At 42.6% G+C, this 26,951-nt stretch overlaps 1 protein-coding gene across 7 annotated transcripts in view; it reads left to right on the top strand.

Moving 5' to 3' along the window:
• The window catches only part of CLCN3 (chloride voltage-gated channel 3), a 1,613,231-nt gene that overhangs the window by 509,219 nt on the left and 1,077,061 nt on the right, over positions 1–26,951 (top strand). For all 7 annotated transcript variants that reach the window (XM_044062561.1, XM_044062563.1, XM_044062565.1 and 4 more), the window contains one exon: positions 12,598–12,697. In XM_044062561.1, the coding sequence (XP_043918496.1) occupies positions 12,598–12,697 (100 nt within the window). The remainder of the gene's footprint in view (positions 1–12,597; positions 12,698–26,951) is intronic.

The raw sequence follows: 26,951 nt of genomic DNA, 5'->3' as shown, positions 1-26,951 counted from the left end.
ACAACACTGAAGTAGGTTCCCATTGTAGTACTAACCTAAGTTAAGTATGTTGTGTGGCAGGTAGTAGTTGGCACTCTGCATAGTTACCGGCAGCCCATGTGTTTGTGCAAGCTTTAGAGCTTCTGGTAAATGTAATTGCTCTGGCAAACATTCTTGATCAGTGCACGTGCAGGCTGCATACGTTCATGTTTTCTTTCTGTAAAGTTGTCTAGGAAAAGCTGCGCATTCCTTCTAGAATAATTAATAAGGAATGAAAAAAGAAGATCCCCTTTCAGTTGTAGATGTATAGAATTCTGAAGAATACACATATATAACATTTCAGGCTGAGCTCATGTTTATGTGAGGAGGTGGGTGCCAAACATTTTGGGTTTTACAAACCACTGCTTTGCTCAGAATATCAGAACATTTTATTATGAGGGGCAACTGGACAAGACAAAAAAGTGAAGGAAAATTATTGACATTTAAGATGTACATACGTATGTATGTACATACTAGTTGTGATTCACAGTTTCTGTATGGCAGTAAGACACATGTAACAAAAGGAAATACTGACAGCCCAGCTGTCTGGAATTTTGTAAATAATTATATGCCATTTGTGAATATTAATATGATTTGTATAGAAGTGTGACAGAATGCTCCAGCACAGCTGTCTGGAATTTTGCAAATAATGTCAATTGTGTATATCAGCAGGATGCAATTGCTTGTGCTACCACAATATTAGATCTGTATGTTGTCTGTATATCATGCTGCTGGTACAGAAGTGTGTGTAAAGTACTGAACTTAAGGATGTGTCCACAGTGTACCCTACTGGAAAAGAACAGAAATGTATATAAACTAGTGTACCTGTGTAAATGTACAAACAGTGGGAAGTAGAACATAGAGGGTTAACTGGCAAAACTTCAGGAAGTTGAAATTAAATTGTTTTATAACCACGTAACAAAAGAGATGTTCTCTTTCAGTTTCAGTGCAGTAGCAGACACAATATCTAGAACTAGAAGTTTTTTGTATTGTCTTTACATGTGGAAGAATGTAAATTATTTTACGACTTCCACCACTCGACAAAAGATCTAAGAAGGTCCTTGTTTATGTGTTTTCACGAGGCGATGTTAAATGCTGGTAGTTTCTAACAATGGCAGTTTAGCTTGGGAGCTAAGGTCAGATGACACAAAATTGTCATGCTGCCAGCTACCCCAGCAGTAATATTTGATATTAATTTAAGAAGTCTCAGAGAGAGAGAGAGAGAGAGAGAGACTGTGAATTCTGTATTTGTCTTTGACCTGGCAACAACATCAGCTTGCCTTGCTGTAAGTAAGTTAAAAAGGGTACAGTAATCTCTCTTGGATTCAGTTAGGAAGATAGTGAAGTATAGCCTAGATGTTTTCTGTATTTATTTGAGACTGTCCTGCAATTTTGTTTTAAATATTTCCTGTGATTTTGAACTCATCACTGTACATACATATTTAGTATTGTCATGTTATTTTATTATTAAATATATTTAAACCTTTCAATTGTGTCTGGTCTGTTTAGAGATATTTAAGCTCTGAGAGTACTTGCATATCTATTTGCTGGCATAGTGCAGGCCACTCCTAATAGCCTAGCTCTTGGTCAAACTACAATTTGGATTAATAATAACTTTACACAGTAAGATTGGACACCCTTTGCTAAGGGCCTTAAAGTAGCTGGTAAGAGTTGACTGGTGGCAGTAATAATTACCTTAGAGTCTGGGCAGAAAGGGGCATAGCTAGTAAACCTGTGCCAGCCTTTCCCAGGTGTGCGTGTGTATAAATCAAACCTCAAAGTGTGTGTGTGTGTGTGTGTGTGTGTGTGTGTGTGTGTGTGTGTGTCTGCTACGTAGGCAGGGACATGGAGCTGAGATCTCAACCCAATAGCTGTGCAAGTGGGGAGTCTTATTGGGGATCTGGAGCTGTGGTCTCTGTGTGAGTAGCTGTGCAGGTGGGGAGTCTTATTGGGGATCTGGAGAAGGAGGGAGAAGCCAGCCCCAGACTGACTGTGGTCTCTGTGCTCTTAAGGGAAATTGCACTTTACTGTGTGTGTACGTGCCATCCTCCCAGTGTGCACATCGCCCACTGTTGCCAGTGATGAGGATTGAGGCTTCTTTGATTACTGGGCCAATGCTGAGGCATCACATATCATTTGGTGGGCAGTGGTGGAATATCCACATCCCATGTTAATTGGCTTGCAGTGGTGAGATATCCACATATTAGGATTGAGTGGTGTGGATATTGAATTCCTGTAGCCTGTAAACAGTGGTCACTGAAGCTATTTGTACTCTGTCAACCACACAATGAATATTCAGAGGTTCATATCACAATTGCTTTATTTTTTTTAGTCAGGGAGCGCAGACAAAGATGTCAGTAGAGGAGTATGGCAAACTGACAAAGAGCCAGATGACTGAGATGTGCCAGGCTAAAGGACTGGTGCATGCCAACCTGACTGAAGCAGAAATTATTGCAGCCTTGGGCACAGCTGCATCACAGACCAGCAGTCAGGAGGACAACCAGACTGACCATGGAGATGTGCAACTCTCAGAAATTGGACAGTTCAACCTTTCCACAGAGGACTTAAAAGTCCTTCTGGAGTTAGAGACTTGAACTGGAGGCCAGACATTTGGAACTAGAATCAGCAGAGACTGAGATGCCTGGAGGCCGAAGAGAATGAGAAGCTGAGACATCTGAAGGCTGAGGAAATAATAAACTGTGATGTCTGGAAGCTAAGGAGAATGAGAGGCAGAGGCAACATGAAAATTGACTCTTCGCCAGGGTCATGGAGGTAATGGAGAAGGGAGTAGCCAAACCCCAGAAGCAACAAAGGTCAGTAAATTCCTTCCACAATTTACAGAGGGTGATAATTTTGACAGTTGTAGCCATATGTTTGAAAGAGTATGTTAAACAGTACAATGTTGACCAAGGGCTCTGAGTATGGTTCCTGACCCCCTTCCACCATGGTAAAGCTGTAACTGCTATTTCTAAATTGTCTGATGCTGATTACTTAAATTATAATACTGTTAAAAGTAGTCTTTTAGACTGTTTTAAGTTAACACCTGAAACTTATAGAAAAAAGTTTTGTGAGCATAGACGCGAGGCAGATGAACATGTGTGTGTGAATATATTGCTGAATTAAGCACCTGTTTTCATAGATGGGTGAGTGGATGACCACTTTTGAAAGGCTGGCAGACCTTATCCTGAGGGAACAAGCCCTTAACACTGCCTGAGGACATGAGACTCTGGTTAGCAGATAGAGAATGTAACACTGCAGATGAGTTGGGGAAAAAGGGAGGCCAGTACCTAGCAAGCAGTGCATCACTGTACAAGAAAGGGATACCCAATGTTGCTCATGGGTCTAAGGGATCCTATGGTGGGCAGCCTAAACCATCCCAACAGAGTCAGCCAGTAGCAGGGATACACGTCCAGGACCAAGGGTTAAATGTTTTAAATGCAACCAGTGGGGCCATGTAGCATATAGATGTCCATGGAGACAGGGTGGGGAACTAAAGGTGGTAGACCCAGTAAGTGGGAATAATAGAATGCCAGCAGTAAGTTGTCTGGAGACAACAAGGGTACCAAACCACCAGAAGAGGTTATATTGTATCTTAATAAATGGGAAACAGTCCACTTCTAAGAGAGAGACAGCCTCTGACCTAACCATTATAAAGCCTGCAAATGGTTAAAGAGGAGCACTACTTGCTTGGGCAGCCTACTCCAGTCAGAACTTTAAGAGGGACCCCATTCCAAATACCTTTGGCTAAGGTTCACCTTGACTGGGAGGGTGGAAAAGGAAGCAAGCAAGTAGGTGTGTTTGAGGATATCCTTGCAGATGTCCTGATAGGGAATGATTTTGATAATACAGTACCTTGTGTGCATGCAGTTACATGCAGTTAGGCTTGGAGACAAGCATGTGGGTCTGGTAACCTGGGATAGACCCAGACAGACCACAGACTTGAAGCCAGGACTGGTGTGGTGGTTACTTCAGGGAGGGAGCTACCCTGTAGCAGTGAGACTGAAGAGGAGCTACAGCTGCTTGTGGGGACTGATGTTCCCCTGGACAGAGTGACTGCAAGGGCATAGGTGAGTAGCAGTATCTTGGCTGACAGTGAGGCACCGCTGTCAGAGAATACCAGACTTCCTGTGGAAGGGGAGCTGGGAAGGATTACAAAGAGAGAGTTGACAGGCTCAGCTCTTAGACCCTACATTACAAGGCATGAAGGAGGTAGCTAGTGAGGCATCTGATTCTCAAAGGAAGGGGGAATCTGTATACTGGGACAAAGGGTTACTGTGTAGAGAGTGGACCGCCGAGGCAGGCTAGTGGGTGAGAGAATACAGCAGTTGGTAGTGCCCAGAGCGTACCGTCTGGCACTTCTAGCCATTGCCCATGATATTTCATTTGCAGGTCATATGGGCATAAAATGTACAAAGAGATGTATTATGCAGAACTTTTATTGGCCTGAGATTTTCAAAGGTGTAACAGGGTACTGTAAGCAGTGCCAAAAGGTAGGCAAGGAAGGAGACAAGGTGAAAGTTACTTTGATTCCTTTGCCTGTGATTAAGAAGCCATTTCAGAGGGTAGCTATGGATAATTGTGGGGGCTCTGAGTACCCCAAGTTCCGCAGGGAAGAAATATATCCTAGTGGCAGTAGATTATGCTACCAGGTACCCTGAGGCAGTGGCTTTGACCTCCATTGAGGCAGAAAAGGTGGCAGATGCTGTGTTAGATATTTTCAGCAAGGTAGGTTTTCCAGAAGAAGCACTGACTGACAGAGGTGCCAATTTCATGTCAGACCTGCTGGATTGTCTGTGGAAGTACTGTTGGGTGAAGCACTTAAAGACCACCCCCTACCTTCCCCAGAGTAATGGTCTGTTAACTCTACACTAAAGACCATGCTATGGGCATTTGCAGACCAGTTTAAGAGGGACTGGGACAAATATCTGTCCCATCTATTGTTTTCTTAGAGAGAGGTGCCCCAGGAATCCACAGGTTTTCCACCCTTTGAGTTGCTGTATGGGCATGGGTTGTGGGAACCTCTGTATATGATTTGTGATGAGTGGGAGGGTGAGTGTGAATCCCACAAGGAATCTCTTGTGGCATATGTCCTAACCCTCAGGACAAGGCTCAGGGAACTCATGGCATTGTTCCAGGAGAACCTGGCAGAAGCCCAACAGCAGAAAAAGTTCTGGTATGACAGGAATGCTCAAGCTAAGAGAGTATGCTGTAGGGCAGCAGGTTATGGTTCACATTCCTGTCAGATACAACAAGCTGCAGGCAGCTTCGGAGGGACCCTTCAAAGTGGTAAGGAAGGTCAGTGATGTTAAGTACATGATAGAACTGCTAGGCAAGGAGGCAGGGGCACAAGCTGTACCATGTTAACGTGATGAAACCTTACCATGCTAAGGAGTGCCTGGTGCTAAGTATTTACAGTATAAGGCAGGAGGATTCTGAGGGGGATCTTTGGCTACAGGGAGCCAGCCAGCAAATTCCCAGATTACTGTGGTAGAGGCTAGGGTTGCAGGCATATGATAGGATAGTGTAGCACTGTACTGGGGTCAGCAATGCCCAGGCAGATGGAATCTCATGACAGGGTATGGGGTAGTTTATTCCCAGATAGGCAACCCAGTCAAGCAGCGTTTCTTAAGCGTCACTTGAAAAATTAGCTCCAGCCCAACTGTCTGGAATTTTGTAAATAGTTGTGTCATTTGTGAATATTAATATGATTTATATAGAAGTGTGACAGAAAGAGATACTTGCCAGCACAGATATCTGGAATTTTGTAAATAGTTGTGTCATTTGTGAATATCATCAGCATGCAATAGCTTGTGTTACCACTATATTAGAACTGTTTGTTGTCTGATTATCAAGCTGTTGGTACAGAAGTGTGGGTAAAGTACTGAACATAAGGATGTGTCCACAGGGTACCCTACTGGAAAAGAACAGAAATGTGTATAAACAATTGTACCTGTGTAAATGTATATGTTTTAACAGTGGGAACTAGAACATAAGAGAGTTAACTGGCAAAACTTCAGGAAGTTGAAATTAAATTGTTTTATAACCACGTAGTAAAAGATATGTTATCTTTCAGTTATAGTGCAGTAGCAGACACAATGTCTAAAACTAGAATTTTTTTTGTATTGTCTTTAGATGTGAAGGAATGTAAATTATTTTAACACTTCCACCATTTGACAAAAATATCTAAGAAGGACCTTGTTTGTGTTTTCACAGGGAACTGTTAAATGCCGGTAGTTTCTAACAGTGCTGGTTTAGCTTGGGAGCTAAGGTCAGATGACACAAAGTGATATCATGCTGCCAGCTACCCCAGCAGTAATATTTTGATATTAATTTAAGAAGTCTCTAAGAGAGAGAGAGACTGTGCATTCTGTATTTGTCTTTGACCTGACAACATCAGCTAGAAGATCCATTCACCACACTTGCCTTGCTGTAAATAAGTTAACTAAGATACAGTAGTTTCTCTTAGATTCAGTTAGGAATATAGTGAAGTATAGCTTAGATGTGTTCTGTATTTGTTTGAGACTGTCCTGCAATGAATGTTTTAAATATTTCCTGTGATTTTGAACTCTGATATCACTGTGCATACATATTTAGAATTGTTGTGTTTTTTTTATTATTTATTATTAAATATATTTAAACCTTTCAATTGTGGCTGGTCTGTCTAGCGGTATTTAAGCTCTTAGAGTACTTGCATATTTGTTTGGTGATATAGTGCAGGCCACTCCTAATAGCCTTGCTCTTGGTGAAACTACCATTTGGATTAATAGTAACTTTACACAGTAAGATTGGAAACTCTTTGCTAAGAGCCTTAAAGTAACTGATAAGAGTTGTCTGGTGCAGTGATAACTACCTTATAGTCTGGGCAGAATGGGGCTTTGCTAGTAAACCTGTGCCAGCCTTTCCCAGGTGTGTTTGTATGAATAAATCAAACCTGAAAGTGTGTGTCTGTCTGTGTGTGTGTCTGTGTGTGTGTGTGTGTGTCAGCTATCTAGGCAGGGACATGAAGCACTGGTTGGACAGAGAGGGTACTGGAGGTCTTGGTGTGGCCACTAAGCTGAGATCTCAACCCTATAGCTGTGCCAGTGGTGAGTCTTATTGGAGATCGAGAGAGAGGGAGAAACCAGCCCCAGACTGACTATGGTCTCTGTGTGCTCTTAAGGGAAATTTCACTTTACTGTGTGTGTACTTGTCTTCCTCCCAGTGTGTATGTCCCCACTCTTGCCAGTGGTGAGGATTGAGGCTCCTTGATTACTGGGCCAGTGCTGGGGCATCACAGCATGTTTCTTTTTATTCTTTTTTACCTGGAGCCAGAGGCGGTTGAGTGGCCAGAGAATGTAATTTTTCTCATCTTGATTCTTGTCTGGCTGGGAGTGGGTGTGGAGACATGGCTGGGCTCAGGGCAAACTAGACATACTCTGCACTGCAGAACTAAAGTGCTTGGCACTGACAGAACTTTAATGTTACTTAAATCACTGCGTAAACAGCCCTGCAGCTCTGGCAGTCACTGCTGTGCTGCGGCTGCATCCAGTGTCAAACCAGACCAAATTTTCAAATGGGCAAGGCTGGTCACAATTCACACATACTGTAAACAACAACACACAGTCCAAATCCAATCCAAGTCCCTGACAGACTGGCAGTCTACCTTATAAAGCTGAAGTAATCATGCATGCCCCTGCACGTTGATAACATTGCGGGGTACGCTGGTGATGTGTGATGACATTACCCAGAACTTCAGATTGTAAATAAAAATAAATAAATCAGGATTCAGGAATTGAAGGGGCCATTTGGGAGTTCGTGGCACCCCAAAATTTTGCCCTCAAAACCGGTAAATACCAGGTAATTCGATACAGTTGAGAAGTGTGGACATAGCCTTGTGGAACGCCCTGACTGTAGCCCAGAATTTCACCTGTCCAATTGCTGTATACTTGCTGTGTCCTATCTGTAAGCCATGCAGCTATCCAGCATATCAGGAGTACATCAGTACCTAGTTGTTCTAATTTATTGATCAGTGTTTTGTGTATGACTCTGTCAAATGCTGAAGTTAACTCTGTATAAATTACATCACAACACAATTTTTCATTCATAGCTGTTATTATATTGTTGTAGAACGTCATGTTACAGGTGGTAATAGATCTTTTTTCAACATATGCATGTTGATATATGGTTTCATGTCCCAATTTATCTAATTCTACCAATAACTTATCCAATATTACCTTCTCCATTATTTTTCTCCAAAATGAAAGTAGACTTTAAGGGTCAATATAGCTGTGGGTTTGATCTCCTCCCTTTTCCCTTAGACAGATTTAATAAGCAGATGTCTCCAGTCTTGAAGATTCTCACCATATTTATATGACCTATTGAATAATAGATATAATGGAACCGAAAGTTCTTGCTGAAGTGTTCTTAAGAAGGTCATTGTCATTAATTCCATCTCCTACCTGTTCTTTGTTTGGATTCAGTTTGCTCAGTTCTTTTTAAATATAATCTAATTTGATTCCAGTATTTGAGGTTACCTGCATGTCCCTAGGACAATTTATCACCTCTTTTGTGGAGCAAAACTGTTTCGCATAAGATTTTGTGAAAATATCTGTAATCTGTTGTGTCTGAGAATAAATTTATAATCTGCACACAGTTTATCAATTTGTATGTCTTTACTCCTTTCACATCTTATGTATCTATAAAAAGGTTTCACATTTTGCTCAATATCGTTATATAAATTTTCTTCAATTTTTTTTTTCTTGATCTTGTCTCACACTATGCTTACTTAATCTGTTTGTCCAGCTTGTTTATTTCAGTTTCCAAAGTTGTAGTTCATCCTGTCTTCCATTTCTTTTATATTTTGTCTCTCATCTTAATCAGCTGTCTTGTTTTTATGGAAATATATCCCCCTGATGTTGTATGCCTAGATCCTGATGTTAAACATTTTTTTGAATTTTTTTTTTTTTTTTGTACTCAAACCATTTCTCTTTCAAAACTTTCCATATTCCATCTGCAGTTTTTCCACTGAACACCTCACTCCAGTTAGTTTTACATAGTGACTGTTTTGCTTCCATATAATCTGTAATTAATCTACTGTGCATTGGTTTAGATTTCAGTGTGGCAGAATTACTTCGTAACAAATTAACCTTTATAACCCCATGATCACTGCACATCAATTGTGGTAAAACTTGACTTGAAATAACAGTAATTTCTTTAGAAACACAAATAATGTCTAGTATGTTCCGTCCCTTGGTATTTTTTTTTTTTTTTTTTACAATCTGAAGCAGTTGTTCTGAATATACTTTGTTAATAATTTCCTTACTAATGTTGTTGAATTAATGTTATTCCAGTCTGTTTCTGGTAAATGTAAGTCCCAGCTAATATTATTCTTCAGTCATGTGTTTCATGCAAGAAATGTATGTATTCCTCTAGGTCATCTACACTTGAGTTTGGTGGTCTGTATACTCCAACAATTGTTGCATGTTCCAGGGTTGTCTTTATTGCCACAGTTACACAGTCTGTAATATTGGTGTTATCATTGAACATGTAATAATCACAGGTCTCATAATGATCTTTAATCACCTGATTTTTCGTTAGAATGTCTATTACAGTAAAAACATTTATACCTTGACAGAACTGGTTTCCTCTCATTGTTCTTTAACCATGTTTCACAAACGATAACTAAATCAATCTTGTGGGAAAGTAGCAAATTTTCCAATAAAAAAAAACTTTTATTATTAATGCTCCTAGCATTAACAACCATCAGAGAGGCTTCAAATGTTGCTATCTGTGAACTGTTAAATTATCGACCTGGCAAAACTCATGCCTAGTGTTTGTCAAATATTGCAAAATATCTGCTGCAAAAATTCTCTTGCCTGATCTTGACAAATGCACGCCATCCTGTCTGAACACGTGTGCCCAAAACTAGGCTTGGTTGCTCTACACATTAACATATTTTTAAAACTGGACATTTTTTCCATTTAGGTATTTACCCCAAAAATATTTTCATTCACGATGGCCTGACTGTTGTTCCATAGGTGATTTGTGAAAAATGCGTCCTAACACCAGTACAAGCTATATACTAAGAAGGCTGTCAGTTCCCTACTAACAGAGAATCCTTGCAGATGACATCATTTGTACCAACATGAATAAAAAGAAGTCTGTACTTCCTTATATTAAGGTGTTCCAAGACTTGTTTTATATCATCAATTTTTGCTCCTGGCAAGCATAACACTATTCGATGCTCATTATCTTCTCTGCAGATATAGGTATCAGTTCCTCTAATCATTAAATCTCCAATTACAAGAATATCTTTGCTGACCAGCTCTTCACAATCTTCAACCTCTAATACATAATTCATCAACTCATTTTTTGGTGTTTAGCTGATTTGAGACTGTAGGGTAGTTCATCCCTTTCTTCAAATTGAGACATTTATATAGGTGATATAGTGGATATACTTTAAATGAAAGCAATATAGATGAAATGTGCAATGTGGGAAGAGCATCTTTGATTAAATAGGTTTGTGTACCATGCTATTTTTGCTTCCCTACCAGTGATTGATGGACATGTACCTGTCTAAACACTGCTAGTCAAATTTACATTTCCATGTAGGTTGTGTTCTTGATATGTAGGCACTGCAAGATCACTGTTTGCCCAAGATCAGTCTGCACGGGGGGAGCTTCTCTTTCTCTGCTGCTCTGCAACTATGGAGTTAGCATAAATAGATAAAGGGTGGTTATTCAGTGTGTTCTCCATCAGTTGTAACTGTGCATTTGTTTTTTGAAGAGAAACCATTGCGTATGTTTGTTTACTTTTAAAAGGCATTTTATGTCAATATTATAACTTGCTGTGAGTGGCCAGTATTATTTCATAGAGAACAGAAATGTTTATTGGTTAAAGACAGTCACTATAGAATGTACTATTGAGCATGTCATTAATGTAGTGTAGTTTTAGTAGTATTAACTTTTGCCAGTTGCTGCTGTTTTCTCCCATATCTCATTGTCAGACAAATAGTTAAATTGAGCTTTTCATTTGCCCATACAAGGAGTATGCATTTATGATAGAAAGACACTGTGCGTTCTGTGATGGACTGCCATATTATTTGGGATTAGTTCCCTGCCTTGTGCCTGCTAGTATTGGAATAGGCTGTGGCTCCCCCTCAGCCCTGAATGGGATAAAACTTGGGTCAGACAATAAGCCCTGAATGGGATAAAACTTGGGTCAGAAAATAAATATATGAAATTTCCTAGTGTCTGTATAACAAGACTTGCTTTGTCGCATGCATTTTGCTTTAAATGTTTAGCTAGTTAGGATATAATCCATTCCTTCCCAGTTTCTTTAAACATACACTTAGGTGCCTGTGTTTCATCTGCCACACATTAACTTTTGACTCTGGCTCAGGAGTACCTGTCTGTTTACTTCACTTGCCGACATGTGGCTCCTTTGTGCAGTTATTGACTGACTTTTGATCTCATTTCTTCACTGTGTTAAAAAGCAGTCCTTTGCTAATGGAGTTGATGTCTAGCATGCACGCTGCCTTGTATGCTTGTTAACACTGATTTTTGTTTTGTTTTTTTCCTGGTTATGTTTCTCTCCATGCCACCTAACCATCAAGTCCCCTCATATCAATTTTGAGCTTATTTGCTGCTCTTCCACTGAGGAGTCCATGACATGGAGGTGAGGGAAGCTGGAGGGAGCATCATACAAGTAGCCGTGGAAGTGTTTGTGCCCTTACAAACTTCTTTCATTGTAGGGTTTGAGGGCATTTGTGGTGGCCATAACCTTACACCCTATGTGATTGATGTGGGTACTTGCATCACCCTAAGGGACTACCCTACCTTCCTCATATGTGTATGTGCTTCCACCCACATATTAATGAGGTCTGTCAAATTCATAAGCTCGATGACTAGTCCTACATTCCCCCATCTTCAGTGCTTGCCATCTATTGATGGTGGCAGAATGACTGACTGTCTCTGCCCTACCTTCTGAATGGACATGCTGACATCACGTACTCTGTCCTGTGCTCCCCCATCTGGCATCTGTAGCACCCAAGCCATTTTCTGAACTCAGGTTATCTGAGCTATAATCAGGGCTTTGTTTCTACCTTGAAGCCAATCTATTGCTTTGACTTTAAAGTAGTAGTATTTGTTTTGCTGCACTCCTCACTTTGTTGTTTTCACTAAATTTTGATAAATAACCCTGATTAGTCCTCAAGTCTATATTCCAAGTGTGTTTTTCCTGTGAGCAGCACAAAACTACAGTTGCATTTGGAGCTTCAGACAGACAGTGAGATAATGCATTGCACATTAACATTTTTGAAATTGGGAATATTTTTTTTGTAGTTGTTACAGTTTAGGTATTTTAGTAGTCAATGACTTGAGTGAGCACTGGAGTCATGGTATTGATGGTAAAACAAATTTAAGTGCCAGGTTGCTGACTATCTTGTGTGATGTAGTGGATGTAGTTAAGTAATTCTTTATTTTTACAGAATATATTCTGTGATTTGCAGTCATCAGAAAATAAATGGTTTTCATTGCAACTGTCTAAGAAGCAAACAAAACTTTAAATTTTAAAAGTGTTATTCTGTTTGTTTTTGTGCAGATTACTAGCAAGAAGAAGGAGTCTGTATTTGAGTTTATAAAGAGCTTATATGATGCATGGTCAGGATGGCTAGTAGTAACCTTGACTGGCTTGGCACTAGGTAAGTACAACTTATGAGCTACGTTGTATGTATGGTGTCTGCTGTATGTATTCTGTTTTCTTTTGTGGTTTTCTCTATAGTGAGCTATTTTGCTTATTAGTTTAAGGCTGTTACTGCCCTTTGTGAAGATAGGTGAAGGCTGCCAGCCTAGCTAGATAGAATTTTGTAGATAATTCTGACATTTGTAAATGTTGGTGTAGGCCACATGCTTGTTATCTTAAATGTGAAAAGACTGTATTGGATGTTGACTGAATAAAATGTAACAGTGCACTCTGCTGATAAGTCAAGCATTTCATGACTGTCTTTGATCTCAGGGCTTGGAGCCAAGATGTCTGGATGAAAGAATTCTGGCTATTGTTTTGAGACCAGAGTTAATTGTTAGAATGTATCTTTTGCAAGCATGCCTCTGGCCTACCTTACTCATATTCTCAAACTTTCATTGTTTGTTTTTCTTATCCATTGTGCTCATAATATTGTTTTCGTCTGTAATTGTTAATTTGTCTCTATTCATATGTATTTGTATGTCTTTTTGGGGCTTTTCCCCTCGGGTCTCCACTGAAAAAGGGTAATTCTTACCCAGCTGGACCAACCCGGTTAACAAATGCAAATAAAATAAATAAATATAAAATAATTTATTTTATTGATCTGGCTTCCTGACCAGCTGCAAGATCACAAGGGCTATTAACCTCCAAGTTTCTGTTAGCCTGGGAACCAGAAAGAAATGCTATAATCTGAAATGAATCAGTGGTACTCTGTTATCAATTTAAGGACAGAAAGAATGAGGGCATTTAGCATTTGTCTTGAGAACATCGAACTCACCAGCACTCTGCCTGTGTTCTATATGTAAGTTTATTGTAGAACTGTGTTTTCTCTTAGATATTGCTAGGAACTAGGAATATTAGATTAGTTCTTTTTTCTGTATTGATGTCAGAACTGTTCTACTGTATTATTTTAAGTATTTCTCTGTGATCTCTGAACTCTTGACTAGCACTGTGTAGTAAGAAGTATTGTCTTGTGTTTCTATTATTTATTATTAAATATTTTAAACCTTTCAACTGTGGCTGTTTTATGTGGAGATAATTTAAGCATGTATTTAGTGATATTGTACAAAGCCACTCCAGTAGCATTGCTGTTCAGTTACACTTACCATTTGGATATTAATATTGCACAGTATAATTTGTACCCTTTCATAAGGGCCTTTTAGTAGCTATTAAATATTAGTGGGTGGTGGCAAGTGATACTACCTTTTAGACTGGGAAGAAAGGGGGCACAGCTGGAGAATCTGTGCCAGCCTTCCCCAGGAATGTCTGTGTGGTTGTATATAACTCTTATCTCAAAGTGTGTGAGGGTCAGCTACTTGGGCAGGGACACGAAGCACTGGTTGGGCAGAGAGGGTGCTGGAGGTTTTAGCTTGCCCACTAGGTTGAGATCTGGACCCTATAGCTGTGCTAGCGGGGAGACTTTTTGGGGATCTGGAGAGAAAGGGAGAAACCAGCCCCAGAATGATTGTGGTCTCTGTGTGCTCTTAAGGGAAATTGTACTTTACTGTGTGTGTATTTATTATCCTTTCCCTATATGGCTGCCCCTCACTGGTGTTAGTGGTGAGGATTGAGGCTCCTTGATTGCTGGGCCAGTGCACGGGCATCACACCCTGTATTTCATTATATAGTTTTGTTCCCCTTGTTATATAGTGGAGGTTTTAACCATTATATTTTTCTGTCACCTAGGCCTGGTGTTGGTGATTTTTCTTCATATTGCTTATTTCTTTTAAGTAGTTCAAGAGTTACTGCTTTTTTCCACAGGTGTACCTAGCTAGTATTGCACCCTGTGCCATCCCCCGATCTGGCACCCATCCCAAACATAAAGAAAAATATGTTTTTTCCCTTCCTTCAAACTGTAGCAAACTGCTTATTTCTTTTACAGTAAGCAATTGCTACAGTTTGTACGACACACACAGAGCTACAAAGATCAGTTTTTACCCCAAATGCAATACTAGCATTTATTTCTAAATTCAGATATGCATTGAAGAGCAATTGGGATTAGCCATTTGCTCCCCCAACTCCCCACCCTGATGTTCCTGTCTGTTCCTTATCCCACTTCCTTTAGTTTTCTGTCTGTTCTCATTAAAATAAATACATAATTAAGACAGAAAACTTTTATTTTTACAGGTTTTTGCATCCTGGTGATCATGAGATCCCTCGTGGTCATTCAGCCCATTTGTTTCCTATCACTTGGGCAAGGATCAGCCAGGAAAGGCCATCATTTAGGCATCCATCAAGGTGGTATGAAGTTTTTCCCTGATGGCTGTACATTTCCTGCCCATGCTTTGTTCACAAGGGAAAATAGCATGTCATGGACTCCTCATGCTGGTCATCCGTCATTTCCAGTCTTACCATCCCATCCTCAAGTATGAGGTTGCGGTTTCTCCCTAGGGCAGTTGTGCTCACCAAGCACCCACCCCTTAAACCTCCTCCCCAGGTCAAGGCTGTACCATTTTACTTCCTTCCTTCACTGCTCAGCTCCTGCAGTGTCAGTGACCCTCATAGAACCGTGGTCACCAGGTTCAAAATCAGTACTCAATCCCTTTGTGGCACAGAAATGGGCTTTATTTTGGGTAACCATTTGAAATGTCTGGACCTGCTAGAGCAAGTCCGAAAATGCAGAGACTGAATGGCCAAAAAAATGAATGCCATTTCTCGGAATATTCACTTTTCTTGATATATGGCAATCTTGGAGTTAGTATATATAAGTTCAGAGGGTGATGGGGTGCAGGGGAGCTTGCCCCCGTGCAAAAAGAAGTATGGCATTCAGCATCTAGAGTGCCGAGATTTCAGTAGGGATCCTTTGTTTTGTTGTTTGCTAACAGGTGTGCCTCCCATTCTGGTCACAGTGGACCATGCATTTCACAGGTGTAGGTGCAGGAACCAAATTCTGCTGCAGGATTAATACCAGGTGTTCTTAATTTGCTTGGGTGAGAAGCATAACATCTTTAAGTGTACATTCTGCTGGGCCTTTACTCCAAGAATGTTTCGGAATAGAAAAGCTAAGTTAGTTACATATGTATGAGAAATGTCTCTGTACCCTGTCATATGTTTATTACCCAAAGCTGAAGGCTCTTATTCCCACTTCATAGCCGGTAGATTGTGCCCCAGACAAAGCTAAGGCCTTCCTGTCCAGATTCTAAGCCAAAGAAAAGAATGCATGGCATAGTACCTAACGTTGTTGTACTGGTAGTAGAAACAAATCTTCTCCAAGACATCCTAAGTCTCAGAGTAAAATTTTTTTTGAAAGAGAGGGAGGTGAAAACATGTTAAGCCCTAGGCCAAACTCCCCCAGGCCTTTTCCTGTACTGATGCCTGAGTTTAACAAATGCTTATTGATGCCATTGTTTAGGTGCGACTGTCAGCAACCCATCTCCATTTGCTTCTGTAGTGAGTGGTGATGTGTCTTCTCTTGATATTCTCATCTTTGTACAAGTTTCCCAAATATTCCTTACTAGTGCCCATGGTCTTGTCATCGGTTTTAATTTTGCCAATACTGACCTAAATGACATATATGACTAAAGATTTACTTGAGCACTGATGTCAGCATCAGATTCTTTGGCATTGATTACTCTGCTGTGAGCTTTAAAACCAGAGTTGATAGGCCTGGCAGCAACTCTCCCTGTGCCAGTGGGCTGACAGTGGTGGTGATGCTGCTCCCTGTGCCAGTAAGCTGACCGTGGTGATGCTGCTCCCTGTGCCAGTGAGCTGACAGTGGTGATGCTGCTCCCTGTGCCAGTGGGCTGACAGTGGTGATGCTGCTCCCTGTGCCAGTGGGCTGACAGTGGTGATGCTGCTCCCTGTGCCAGTGGGTTGACAGTGGTGATGCTGCTCCCTGTGCCAGTGGGCTGACAGTGGAGATGCTGAAGGTTGATAATTTTGTGTTTTGACTTTGTCATTGCCATTGTCATTTGACATTTCTTGCAGAGTAAGTAGTCAATGCCTTCTTTTGTAGCAGTGTAACTGGCTTCCCTACAACTATGTTATATGATGTCTGTTGCCATCCAGGTTTCATCACAAGTCCAGGAAGCAGACTTATCCTATAGTTGTCCCACTTGTATAACAGGACAGAGGCAACCAAGAACCTTTGAACTGCTGTTCTTTCACAGCCTCAGGCTGCAGACCTTACTTTTGTGTCTTTGGATATGTCATCTATGTAGACAAAGAAATGTAAGTGTAGAAGAATATAAACACACTCTCCTGCTGAGCCTCCCATACTAGATGTCAGTGATGTGGTTGTTGTTTTTGCTTCATCTCTTTCTCTTTTTCTCTGTCTCTCACTCACTCACTCTTGCTGTCTTTTCCCTGATGACTCCAAGTTTGAGTAGATCTGAGCTGTCTTGTGGCAGAGGAGGGGGTTCACCAAGTACCCTGTGTCCTCCTTGCAGATAATACTGTAAAAGGCTTTTCAGTCTACCCAGCAATCCTCTTGTTTTATTTCTCCATTGATGGATATGTTAAGGATTGCCACTAGTACAGTATGGGGAAAGTCCGAGCACTGTGGCTGTTGTGTCAAGGAAATTAGACATCATTCTCCAGCTCCCTAGCAACTAGTGTTTTTGGTTAGAGACCTGTAAGCCTGATAATGTTGAAAAAAGGCCAGGCTCTTCAGGTCCTGTCATTTCATAGGTGTGTTACTAGGCTAATGGCCCTGGAGCCTTTACAAGCTTAGCCAAAAAAAAAATTGCCCATGCACAGCCCTGGAGCCTTTACAAGCTTAGCCAAAAAAAAAAAATTGCCCATGCACTGTGCCACCCAATGTTAGTTCACAGTGCCCATATCCAGTAGTGCAACTGGAATGATTCCTGGAGTGTGAACTTTGTTACCCATCCACTCGTCAAGATTTCTCTTGAAGAGGGCCAGTGAGGTGCTCTGCTTGACATGAAGGGGAAGCTTATTCCAGAATAATGACAGTCATTAGGCGATGAACCTGCCCCTCCAGCATGTTCTGTTAATTGTGGTAATGAGGTTGTGATCTCTGGAGCTTGTGGTGCAGGGGAATTGGGATTTCTTTAGGTGTAGCGTTTCAAGTAGGGCTGGGTCAGACATGGCTTTGTAAGTCGAGCAGAGATCACCTCTAAGTAGAAGATAAAGAGACTGAGAACAGCCAAAGTGTCTTGAGTCTATCCATGTAGGACATGTGTTTAAGGCCTAAGATTCTTTTTGTGAGGTACTTTGGTGGCCTCTCCAGCTGTTGTAGGTGTCTGGTTAGGTACATGCCAAATGGGGCATTATATTTGATGATTGGTCTAATGAGGGATAAGTAGAGAGGGATGATGACCTCTTTCTTCCTGGATGCAAAACCTTTGGTTATAAAATGTGCCGCTTACAAGGATTTTCTGACCACAGTGGCAGTGTGGTGGTCGGTGAAGTGGCTGTTGCCCAGATCTCTTATGGCCCCTTCAGTGTTCAGTGGGCTCCCATCAACATGGTAATTCATGGGAACTAAGTTTTTTCCAAAGGAGATGATGCATCTTTTGGCATTAAGCTTCAGGCCATGGTTCCAACACCAGTCATTGGTCTCAGAGAGGCCCTTTGGTGAGATGTCTGCATCACTTGGGGAGTTGATAATGACTCCTAGCTTGCAGTCATCAATGAACTTGGTCAGCCAGAGTCCTCCTATGTTGGCCTGGACTTCTGAGAAGTAGATGTCAAACAGGAGAGGCCCCAGGACCGAGCCCTGTGGGACTCCACTTGTGACTGATCGACATTCTGACTTGGAGTCCGCAACTTTCACTCTGTGAGTTCTGCCTGTGAACCAGTTTGCAACCCACATAATGATGTAAGGATTGATGCCTAGCTTGGTGAGTTTATCAATGATACCCGAGTGGGACATGGTATCAAAGGCCTTGGCCAGGTCGAGGTAGGCTTTATGCACTTCCTTACCTTCATCCATAGCCTTGGTGATTTCCTCGAAGAAGTCAACCAGGTTCACCTGGCAGGATCTCCCCTTGACAAAACCAAACTGTGTGGGGTCAAGAGTTTGGATATTGCCTATATCTCTGTTAAGCAGGTCCACGATGATGCTCTCCATAGCGTTGCATACCAAGCTTGTCAGGCTAATGGGGGCGATAGTTCCCAGGGTCTGATAATATCTTTAACACCTCCAGTCTTCCTATTAAATGTAGTAATATACCTCAAATATTGTTTCTCCTGATCGCTACTAGCCGTCTTAGTTAATTGTTGATGTTCAGAGTAATAAGGCTTAGAGCAGTTATTTCTGCTAAACAAAACATCAGTTATAGTTTTTTCTAGCAAAATGTGTTAAAGATGTTATCAGACAAAAATTGGGAAATTTTGAAATCGGCACCAGAAACAGTAAATGTGATGGTGCTACACCATCCTTTGGTTATAAAGAGTAGAAACCTGAAACAGAGGTTGTGTTATAAGGATATGGTAAGTAAAACTGAAGTTAAAAAACAGATGGTAACAAAGACCGATACTGTCCCCTGTTATAAATGTAAGTGTTGCACTGATATTTTGAAAGATAATACTTTTATACATCCAATAAATAACGGGAAGTACAGCTTTAAATGTTTTGCTATGTGTGTTACTACAAATATAATATATATGGCTAACTGTGTAAAATGCAGGGCATTTTATATAGGTGAAAGTACAAGAAAATTATAAGAGAGGATAAGGGAGTATAAATCAGAAATTAAGAGTGAGATACCTACCGTATTTCCCTGAAAATAAGACTGGGTCTTGTACTCTTTCCTCAGCTGAAATACGCATTAGGGCTTTTTATCAGGGGATGCCTTATTTACCTCCCCCCGTACAACAATCTACATTTATTCATTTATTCATGTACACAAATTGACTTATTTGGTACATTTCCGTTATTGGGCAACAGTTCTAAATAACGCGTTAACAGTTGTGTGATAATTCTACATAAAGAGTGCAACAAACATTTCAGCTTCAGAATATCTACACCTTGGCTTTCACAGTGCAATATTTCATGCTTAACCGAAAATGCAAAAAATCTCAATACATGTGTATTGGAGGAGGGGAATAAAACTGAAACCAGAAGCAATCCATTCTGTTGCTCCGGTAACTGAAAAGTTATTCAGATACGTGTAGTCATGTCATCTTCTTCTGGAACATTGTCATAAATCTCCAACCCCCGAATTCCGGCCTGAATTTCTTGCTACTCCATTTCGTGCAGAACCATTGACCCCAGTCTGTTATGCCTAGCAATAGAGCTCTCCTTAAATGAGCACTGCTTGTCCAAGTAGCCTGCTCGTAGTGTATTGGAAACACACCTGTCAGTGATTTTATCCCATGAATTTTTCACCCAAGTCATGACCTCTTGCAAGCTAGGCTTCACACAGTTTCCATGCTGATTTCTCTCCATTATATTTTCAGTGTAGTCATTGAGTTCCATGCGCAAATGGTCCTTGAATGGCTTGTTTATTTCAATATCAAGAGTCTGGAGATAGTCATTCCTGTGGGAATCATCATTTGATCTTTTCTTCTTCGTGCAAGGAATTTCATGTCTTTAGCACGGTGAGTGCTGGCTGAATCCCAGACTAGCAGACCTCTTTCGCCACCTCGCAAAACAAGTGGCAGCATTACATCGACTCGCTTCCTTATAAACTGCTTGTGTGCACCAGGCTTTTTCGGTTTAAGAATGTAAATGGCTGAACCACATTCAGTCTTATGTTTCTTGTCCTTACAAATGATTAGAGGTGAGGTTTTCTTTCCATCTAGACAAATTGCCAAAATACAGGTAACACATGCACTCTCGTAACCAGTGGAAGGAATGTAGATTGACGAGGCAATCCTCTGATCAATTGTTGTTTGAGATCCTTGTCCCATAAACACTGCAGTTTCATCCATAGCAATCATGTTGGAGAGTTGGTATTTAGAAAAGTCAATGCCGTCAACAAAGGACTTGAATGCAAGTGCACGTTTAATAACTTCAGTATCTTCCAGCTTGAACAGTGTTGTTGATCTTCTTACAGACCATTCATATAGGTTCATAGGTAGGTACTAGGCTATTGGCCCTAGGGCCTATATGTCTAGCCAAACAGTACCCTGGCTTTTGCCACCCAAGAAAATTATTTTCCTGTGGCCCTGTCAAGCAGAGCCACAGAAGTGATTCCCGGGGTGAATTTCCCATCTCCCATCCAATCGTCAAGTTTTTCTTGAAGAGTGCTAATGAGGAGCTTTGTTTGATACAGATAGGTAGTTTATTCCAGTGTATGGGAAGTGTCTGAGACAGGAATCTATCCCTCCAGCATGTTCGGTTTATTGTGGTGACAAGGTTTAGGTCCCTAGAGCATGTAGCTCAACGGGATTGGGATTTTTTTACGTGGAGCATGTCCAGCAGCTCTGGGTTTAACATAGCTTTGTATGTTGGAGATCGCCTCTGAGTAGACGATATGCGACAGAGTAAAGCTGGAGTTTTTTGAGACAGCAGTCGTATCTCTATTGTCCGTCAGCATGGGTGTCGTGAAGTTTGCCACTTCTGTCTTAAGAAGCGTGAAGTTGACTTTGGAGAAATTTTTTACGGTGGTTTCCCTAATGGGGGGGTGGGGCTGGGATGTGGATGTCTAGGGTGATTTGCTTGTGGTCGGAACTGACCAACCAGGAATTGACCTCTGGTGTGGAACACCGGTTGCCCATGTTGGCAATGACCAGGTCTAGGATATTGCTGTCCCTGGTTGGGGGTGTGGATAAGTTGATCCAAGGCATTGGAATTTATGAATTCCAGAAAACGTTGAGCACAAGAGTTGGTACATGAGTAGTTTTCCCAGTTGAAGCTGGGGTAGTTGAAATCGTCCATTATTAGGGTGTTAGGTTGTACCCTAATATTTTCCAGTGTATCAAGAAATGAGGAGTGGGAATCCTGGGGCATGGTGGGGGATCTGTAGCAAGCTACAATTTGCATTGCGGTATTGCCCAGAGTTAGTTGCACTTGGATAATCTCAGATGCATTATGCTGACCAACTAGTATGGAGGTGTGGGTATCCATAATGAATATGGACATGCCTCCACCTTAATGCTTCGGTCCAAGTTAGGTGGCTGAAAGGTGTGGTATGAATTATAGCCTGGTAATGCAGGGGTGCTCTCTGGAGCCTTGAACCAGGTCTCTGTCACTGCACAGATGTCGATGTTCTCCATTTTAAGGAGTGCCCCGAATTAGTGCATTTTGAGGTTTAGACTTCTAGCACTGAGTAGCATTACCCTCAGATTTTGCTTGCTTGTACCTGTTACGGTGATTCATAGGTAGGTACTAGGCTATTGGCCCTAGGGCCTATACAAGCCTAGCCAAAAAGGTACCCTGGCTTTCGCCACCCAAGAAAATTTATTTTCCTGTGCCCCTGTCAAGCAGAACCACAGAAGTGATCCCTGGGGTGAATTTCCTATTACCCATCCAGTCATCAAGATTTTTCTTGAAGAGTGCTAATGAGGAGCTCTGTTTGACATAGATAGGTAGTCTGTTCCAGAGTATGGGAAGTCTCTGGGACAGGAATCTATCCCTCCAGCATGTTCTGTTTATTGTGGTGACAAGGTTTAGGTCCCTAGAGCATGTAGCTCGGAAGGATTGGGATTTCTTTAAGTGAAGCATGTCCAACAGCTCTGGGTTTGACATAGCTTTGTATGTTAGGCAGAGATCGTCTCTGAGTAGGCGATATGCGACGGAGTAAAGCTGGAGTTTTTTGAGACTGTCTGCGTTAGGCATCTATTTGAGGCCAGTAATCCTCTTTGTGAGGTATTTTTGCGGCCTTTCCAATTGTTGTAGATGTCTTGTGAGGTACATACCAAAAGGGGCGTTGTACTCTGTAATGGTTCTAATGAGTGATGAGTAGAGTGGAACAATGACCTCTCTCTTTCTGGATGAGAAACCTTTTGTGATGAGGTGTGCCACGTAAAAGGATTTCCTGACCACTGTGGCGATGTGATTATCAAAAGAGAGACTACTGTCCACCTGTGTCCCAAGGTCTCTTATCACACTTTCGGTGTTAAGTAGACTACCGCCTATGTGGTAGTTAATGGGTACAGAGTTTTTACCAAAAGGGATGCCAATGCACTTTTTGGCATTGAGCTTCTGTCTCAGTGAGGCCCTTTTGTAGGATGTCCACATCGTTAGGAGGTTCAATTATGGCTCCTAGTTTGCAGTCATCTGCAAATTTAGTTAGCCAAAGACCTTCTGTGTTAGCCTGTACTTCAGAGAAGTAGATACCAAACAGGAGAGGACCCAGGACTGAACTTGTGGTACTCCACTTGTCACTGGTCTGAATTCTGATTTGGAGTCTGCTGCTTTCACGGTGTGGGTTCTGTCAGTAAGCCAGTTGGCAACCCATCTTGTGACATAGGGATTTATACCTAGTTTAGTGAGTTTATCTATAATTCCAGAGTGGGGGATGGTGTTGAATGCCTTGGCGATATCTAGATAGGCTGTGTGAACCACCTTACCCTCATCTATGGCTTTGGTGACTACTTCAAAGAAGTCTGTCAGGTTTAGGAGACATGATCTACCTTTTACAAACCCAAACTGTGTGGGGTCCAGAGTTTGGAGATCTCCAATGTCTTTGTTTATGAGTTCCATGATGATACGTTCCATGGCCTTGCAGATGAGGCTCATCAGGCTAATGGGGCAGTAGTTCCCAGGGTCTATTGTGCCCCCCCCCCCTTTGTGGAGTGGGATAACTGTTGCGGTGCGCCATTCAATGGGCACAAAGCCTGAGGTGAGGCTATGATTGAACATGGTACTTAGGTGGAGTGCCAGTTCATTCTGTAGTTCATGTAGAAGGCAGCCTGGGATGTTGTCAGGTCCCATGGATGCTGTGTTCTTGGCTTTGGAGAGTGAAGTTTTTACCTGTGCAGCAGTGATTACAGGAACTTTGCATTCTTCCGGTATAAAGATGGGCCCTTTAGGGGGTGAGAGGGGGGTAAAGTTAGCACTGAACCTATCTGCCAGGATGTTGGCAATATCAGTTGGTTCTGTATATTTAGTGTCATTGTGCTGTAACTCAGAGCAGATGTGAGTGTTGCCATATAGATTTTTGACATAGCTATAGAATACTTTGTGGTTGTCTTTAGAATCAGTGATAATTTTGTTTTCATAACTAGCTTTGGAGGATTTTATGAGGGATCTCAGCTTCTTACTGAGGCTGACCAGGGAGTTCCTCCAATCATGGGATTTTACTCTTTTTTGCAACAGTTAGTTTCTTCTGCTGTAGAGTTTGTTTATGGCAGAAGACCACCAGATTGGTTTCCTTTTTTTTGGAGGATAGCATCTTGGTTCTGTTAGGGATAGAACGATCCATGCACTCGTGTAAGTGCTTATAAAGTGCATTTGTGTAGGATTCAGCAGTCGTATCTCTATTATCCATCTGCATGGGCGTCGTGAAGTTAGCCACTTCTGTCTTGAGAAGCGTGAAGTTGGCTTGGGAGAAATTATTTACAGTTGTTTTCCTAATGGTGGGTGGGAGTGGGATGTGAATGTCTAGGGTGATTAGCTTGTGGTCGGATCTGACCAACGAGGAGCTGACCTTTGGTGTGGAACACCGGTCACCCTTGTTGGTGATGACCAGGTCTAGGATATTGCTGGCTCTGGTGGGGGTGTGGATAGGTTGAGCCAAAGCGTTGGAATTGCTGATTTCCAGAAAACGTTGAGCAAAAGAGTTGGTACATGAGTAAATGTTAAGTTGTCAGTCTCGCCTTTATTCTTGCTGGATGGGTTCGGAGCCGACCCTCGGCCTATACTAAAGCTCGAGAGCTATTTATACCGGCTTGAGGCTATCCTATGTCCCACAATGCTAGGCGCTAACTACCCAGATCTCATTTGCCGCTTACAGCTGCAAGGTGAGTTTATTACCGGCTCTACAGGTTAGAAGTTATAATTCAAAAATTTATATCTTTTAGTCAGATTTTTAGTTAGTTTTTAGTTAGCAACCATCCCATTAGCTTCCCTTCATAGCTAATCCCTCTTCCGGTCCCTTTTAATCTTTTTCCTAACCCCCTTTAGTTATAAGGTTAGGCCTTTGGGCCTATTCTGCTTCTTAACCTGTCAGTTTAATTTTTGTGTGACTGACTTAGCTTGTTTTAAAGGGTATCTGTGTGTGTGTGTGTGTGTGTGTGTGTGTGTGTGTGTGTGTGTGTGTGTGTGTGTGTTATTTTTGTACTTTTATGATGTCAAAAGACACCAGGGTCTCAGGCGTCAAGAAGTGTGACTCGTGCTGTCAGAAAATGTCGTTGACAGACGGTCACACTTCTTGTGTTTATTGCCTGGGCCCTCTGCACCTGCAGGACTTTTGTTCGGTCTGTCATGCATTCAGTCCAAGAGTCCTGCAGGAACGCAAGAATAAGTTAATTTTGAGGGGCTTGTTAAAGCCTGAAGGTTCCCCGACCAAGTCATCGTCGGGGAAGCCTTCGAAGCCATCTAAGCCGTCGGCTCCGAGCTCAGAGCCTTCGACTGGTGGTGCTCTGACTGCTGTCACATCGGCTCCGGCTGGAGCCGATGTTTCCAAGACACAGTCTTCATCATCAGCTCCGGCTGGAGTCGACGTTGCTCAAATTCAGCTTCTACATCGGCTCGAACCGGAGCCGATGATTCTAGGACTCAGTCGGCGCTGATAATGGTGTCGGCACCATCTGCTAGCCGTAAAGGTCCAGATCTCTGTCCTTGAAATCTGTTCACTCGGCTCCGAGGTCTCCCTTACTCTCGGAGCGGAGTCATCGAACCCATTCCTCCAGGTCTTCCAGGCTCTCGGACCACAACCTCGAGAGGGTGGTTAGTAGACTTCTTAAGTCTGAGGCACTAGCCCAAATGCTCCATAGCCCTTCTCAACAGACAGTGGCTATCCCCACCCCATCTTCAATTCCTCCTCCGACTCTTCCTCTGAGTTCGGAGCCGGAGCTTGTGGGAGCCGTGGCCGTCGACACGTCGGAGCCGATACCTCACCTTTCGGCTCCGTCGTCGGCTCTGGTCTCTTCCATGGTCCCATCCTTGGAGGGATCCGGGCGCATGGACTTCCTCGTCGGCTCCGAGGGGGCGAGTGGCATCAGACCCTTGTCCGACCCCGTTCTCCCTCTCGGAGCTTCGGCGCTGGTAAGTTCGGCCCCGACATCGGCTTCGGAGCCATCCCTCTCGGTGCCGGGAGAGGTCCTTATCTCTTAGGAGCGGGGACCTTCTACCTTGCCTGATAGGGGCGCCTTCGAAGTCATGAGCATGCTGGCCCCAGTTCCTGCTCCACGGTCGGCTCCCTCAGCTCCTCCCTCTGTAGTGCCTGCTGCGGTCTCTACCCACCCTCTCATTCCTGACCGTAGAGATCCAACGCCTCAGGTTTCCCCATTGGGAATATCTTCCTCTTCCGAGGTTTCCCCTGATCCGTCAGGGGAACCCCCTCGGAAGAGGAAATGTAAGAGGAAGCATGTGGACTCCCCTGACTCCATTACATCGGATACCGACTTGGATGAGTTGGAAGGGTCCCCATGGTCCCCCTCTGAGGATGTCTCCTTTTCAGACATCCTTGAAATCCTGAAGCAGAGGGAGAACTGGTCTACCCTTAATCCTTCGAGGACGAGTCTGTTTACCTAGAGCCTTTTGGCTCTTGCCCTTCCACCTCCTGGGTGTCTCCGCCCTTTGACCCCCTCATGGAAGTGGTGGCGCGGAAGGCGTGGACGCCCCCTGATACGATGGAACCTACCCCACAGAGGCCTTCCAAATTCATAACAGCCCCTTCGGACAAACAGTTTTTAGCCAAGGGTGTCCCGGTTCACGCCATGGTGGTGGCTGCGCCACTAAGAAGGAACTGGCTGATCCTTCAGTACCGGTCCATCCTCCTAACAAGGAGTCTAGGACTATGGATAGGTACGGCAAGCGGATGTTTTCTTCCGCGACCTTTGTCATGCGTTCGCTGAATTATCTGTGCCACTTCACCCGCCTTCAAAGAGACATGCTCAAAGAAGTGGTTGAGGTCTTACAGGATCCAACAGCTGCGGGGTCTCAAGACAAAATAAACTCCCAGCTGGCAACCCTGAATTCCATTCTCAACTCCTCCATGCGGCTTATTTCCTATGCGGCAGATGGGGCGAGTAGGGCTGCAGGCACAGGCGTTGCCTTAAGGCGTCACGCCTGGATGCGGCTTTGTAACTTTGCAGACCCCTTTAAGGCGTCCTTCACTAACTCCCCCTTTTTCGGTTCAGCTTTGTTTGGACCTCAGGTGAAGGATACTTTGACCCGATGCGAGCAAGAAGGCAAG

Source organism: Protopterus annectens, chromosome 2.part1, assembly GCF_019279795.1.
Source record: "Protopterus annectens isolate FY-2018-M chromosome 2.part1, PAN1.0, whole genome shotgun sequence".
NCBI lineage: Eukaryota > Metazoa > Chordata > Ceratodontiformes > Protopteridae > Protopterus > Protopterus annectens.
The sequence above is the reverse complement of the archived record's forward strand: the minus strand, read 5'-3'. Positions and strand labels throughout refer to the sequence as shown.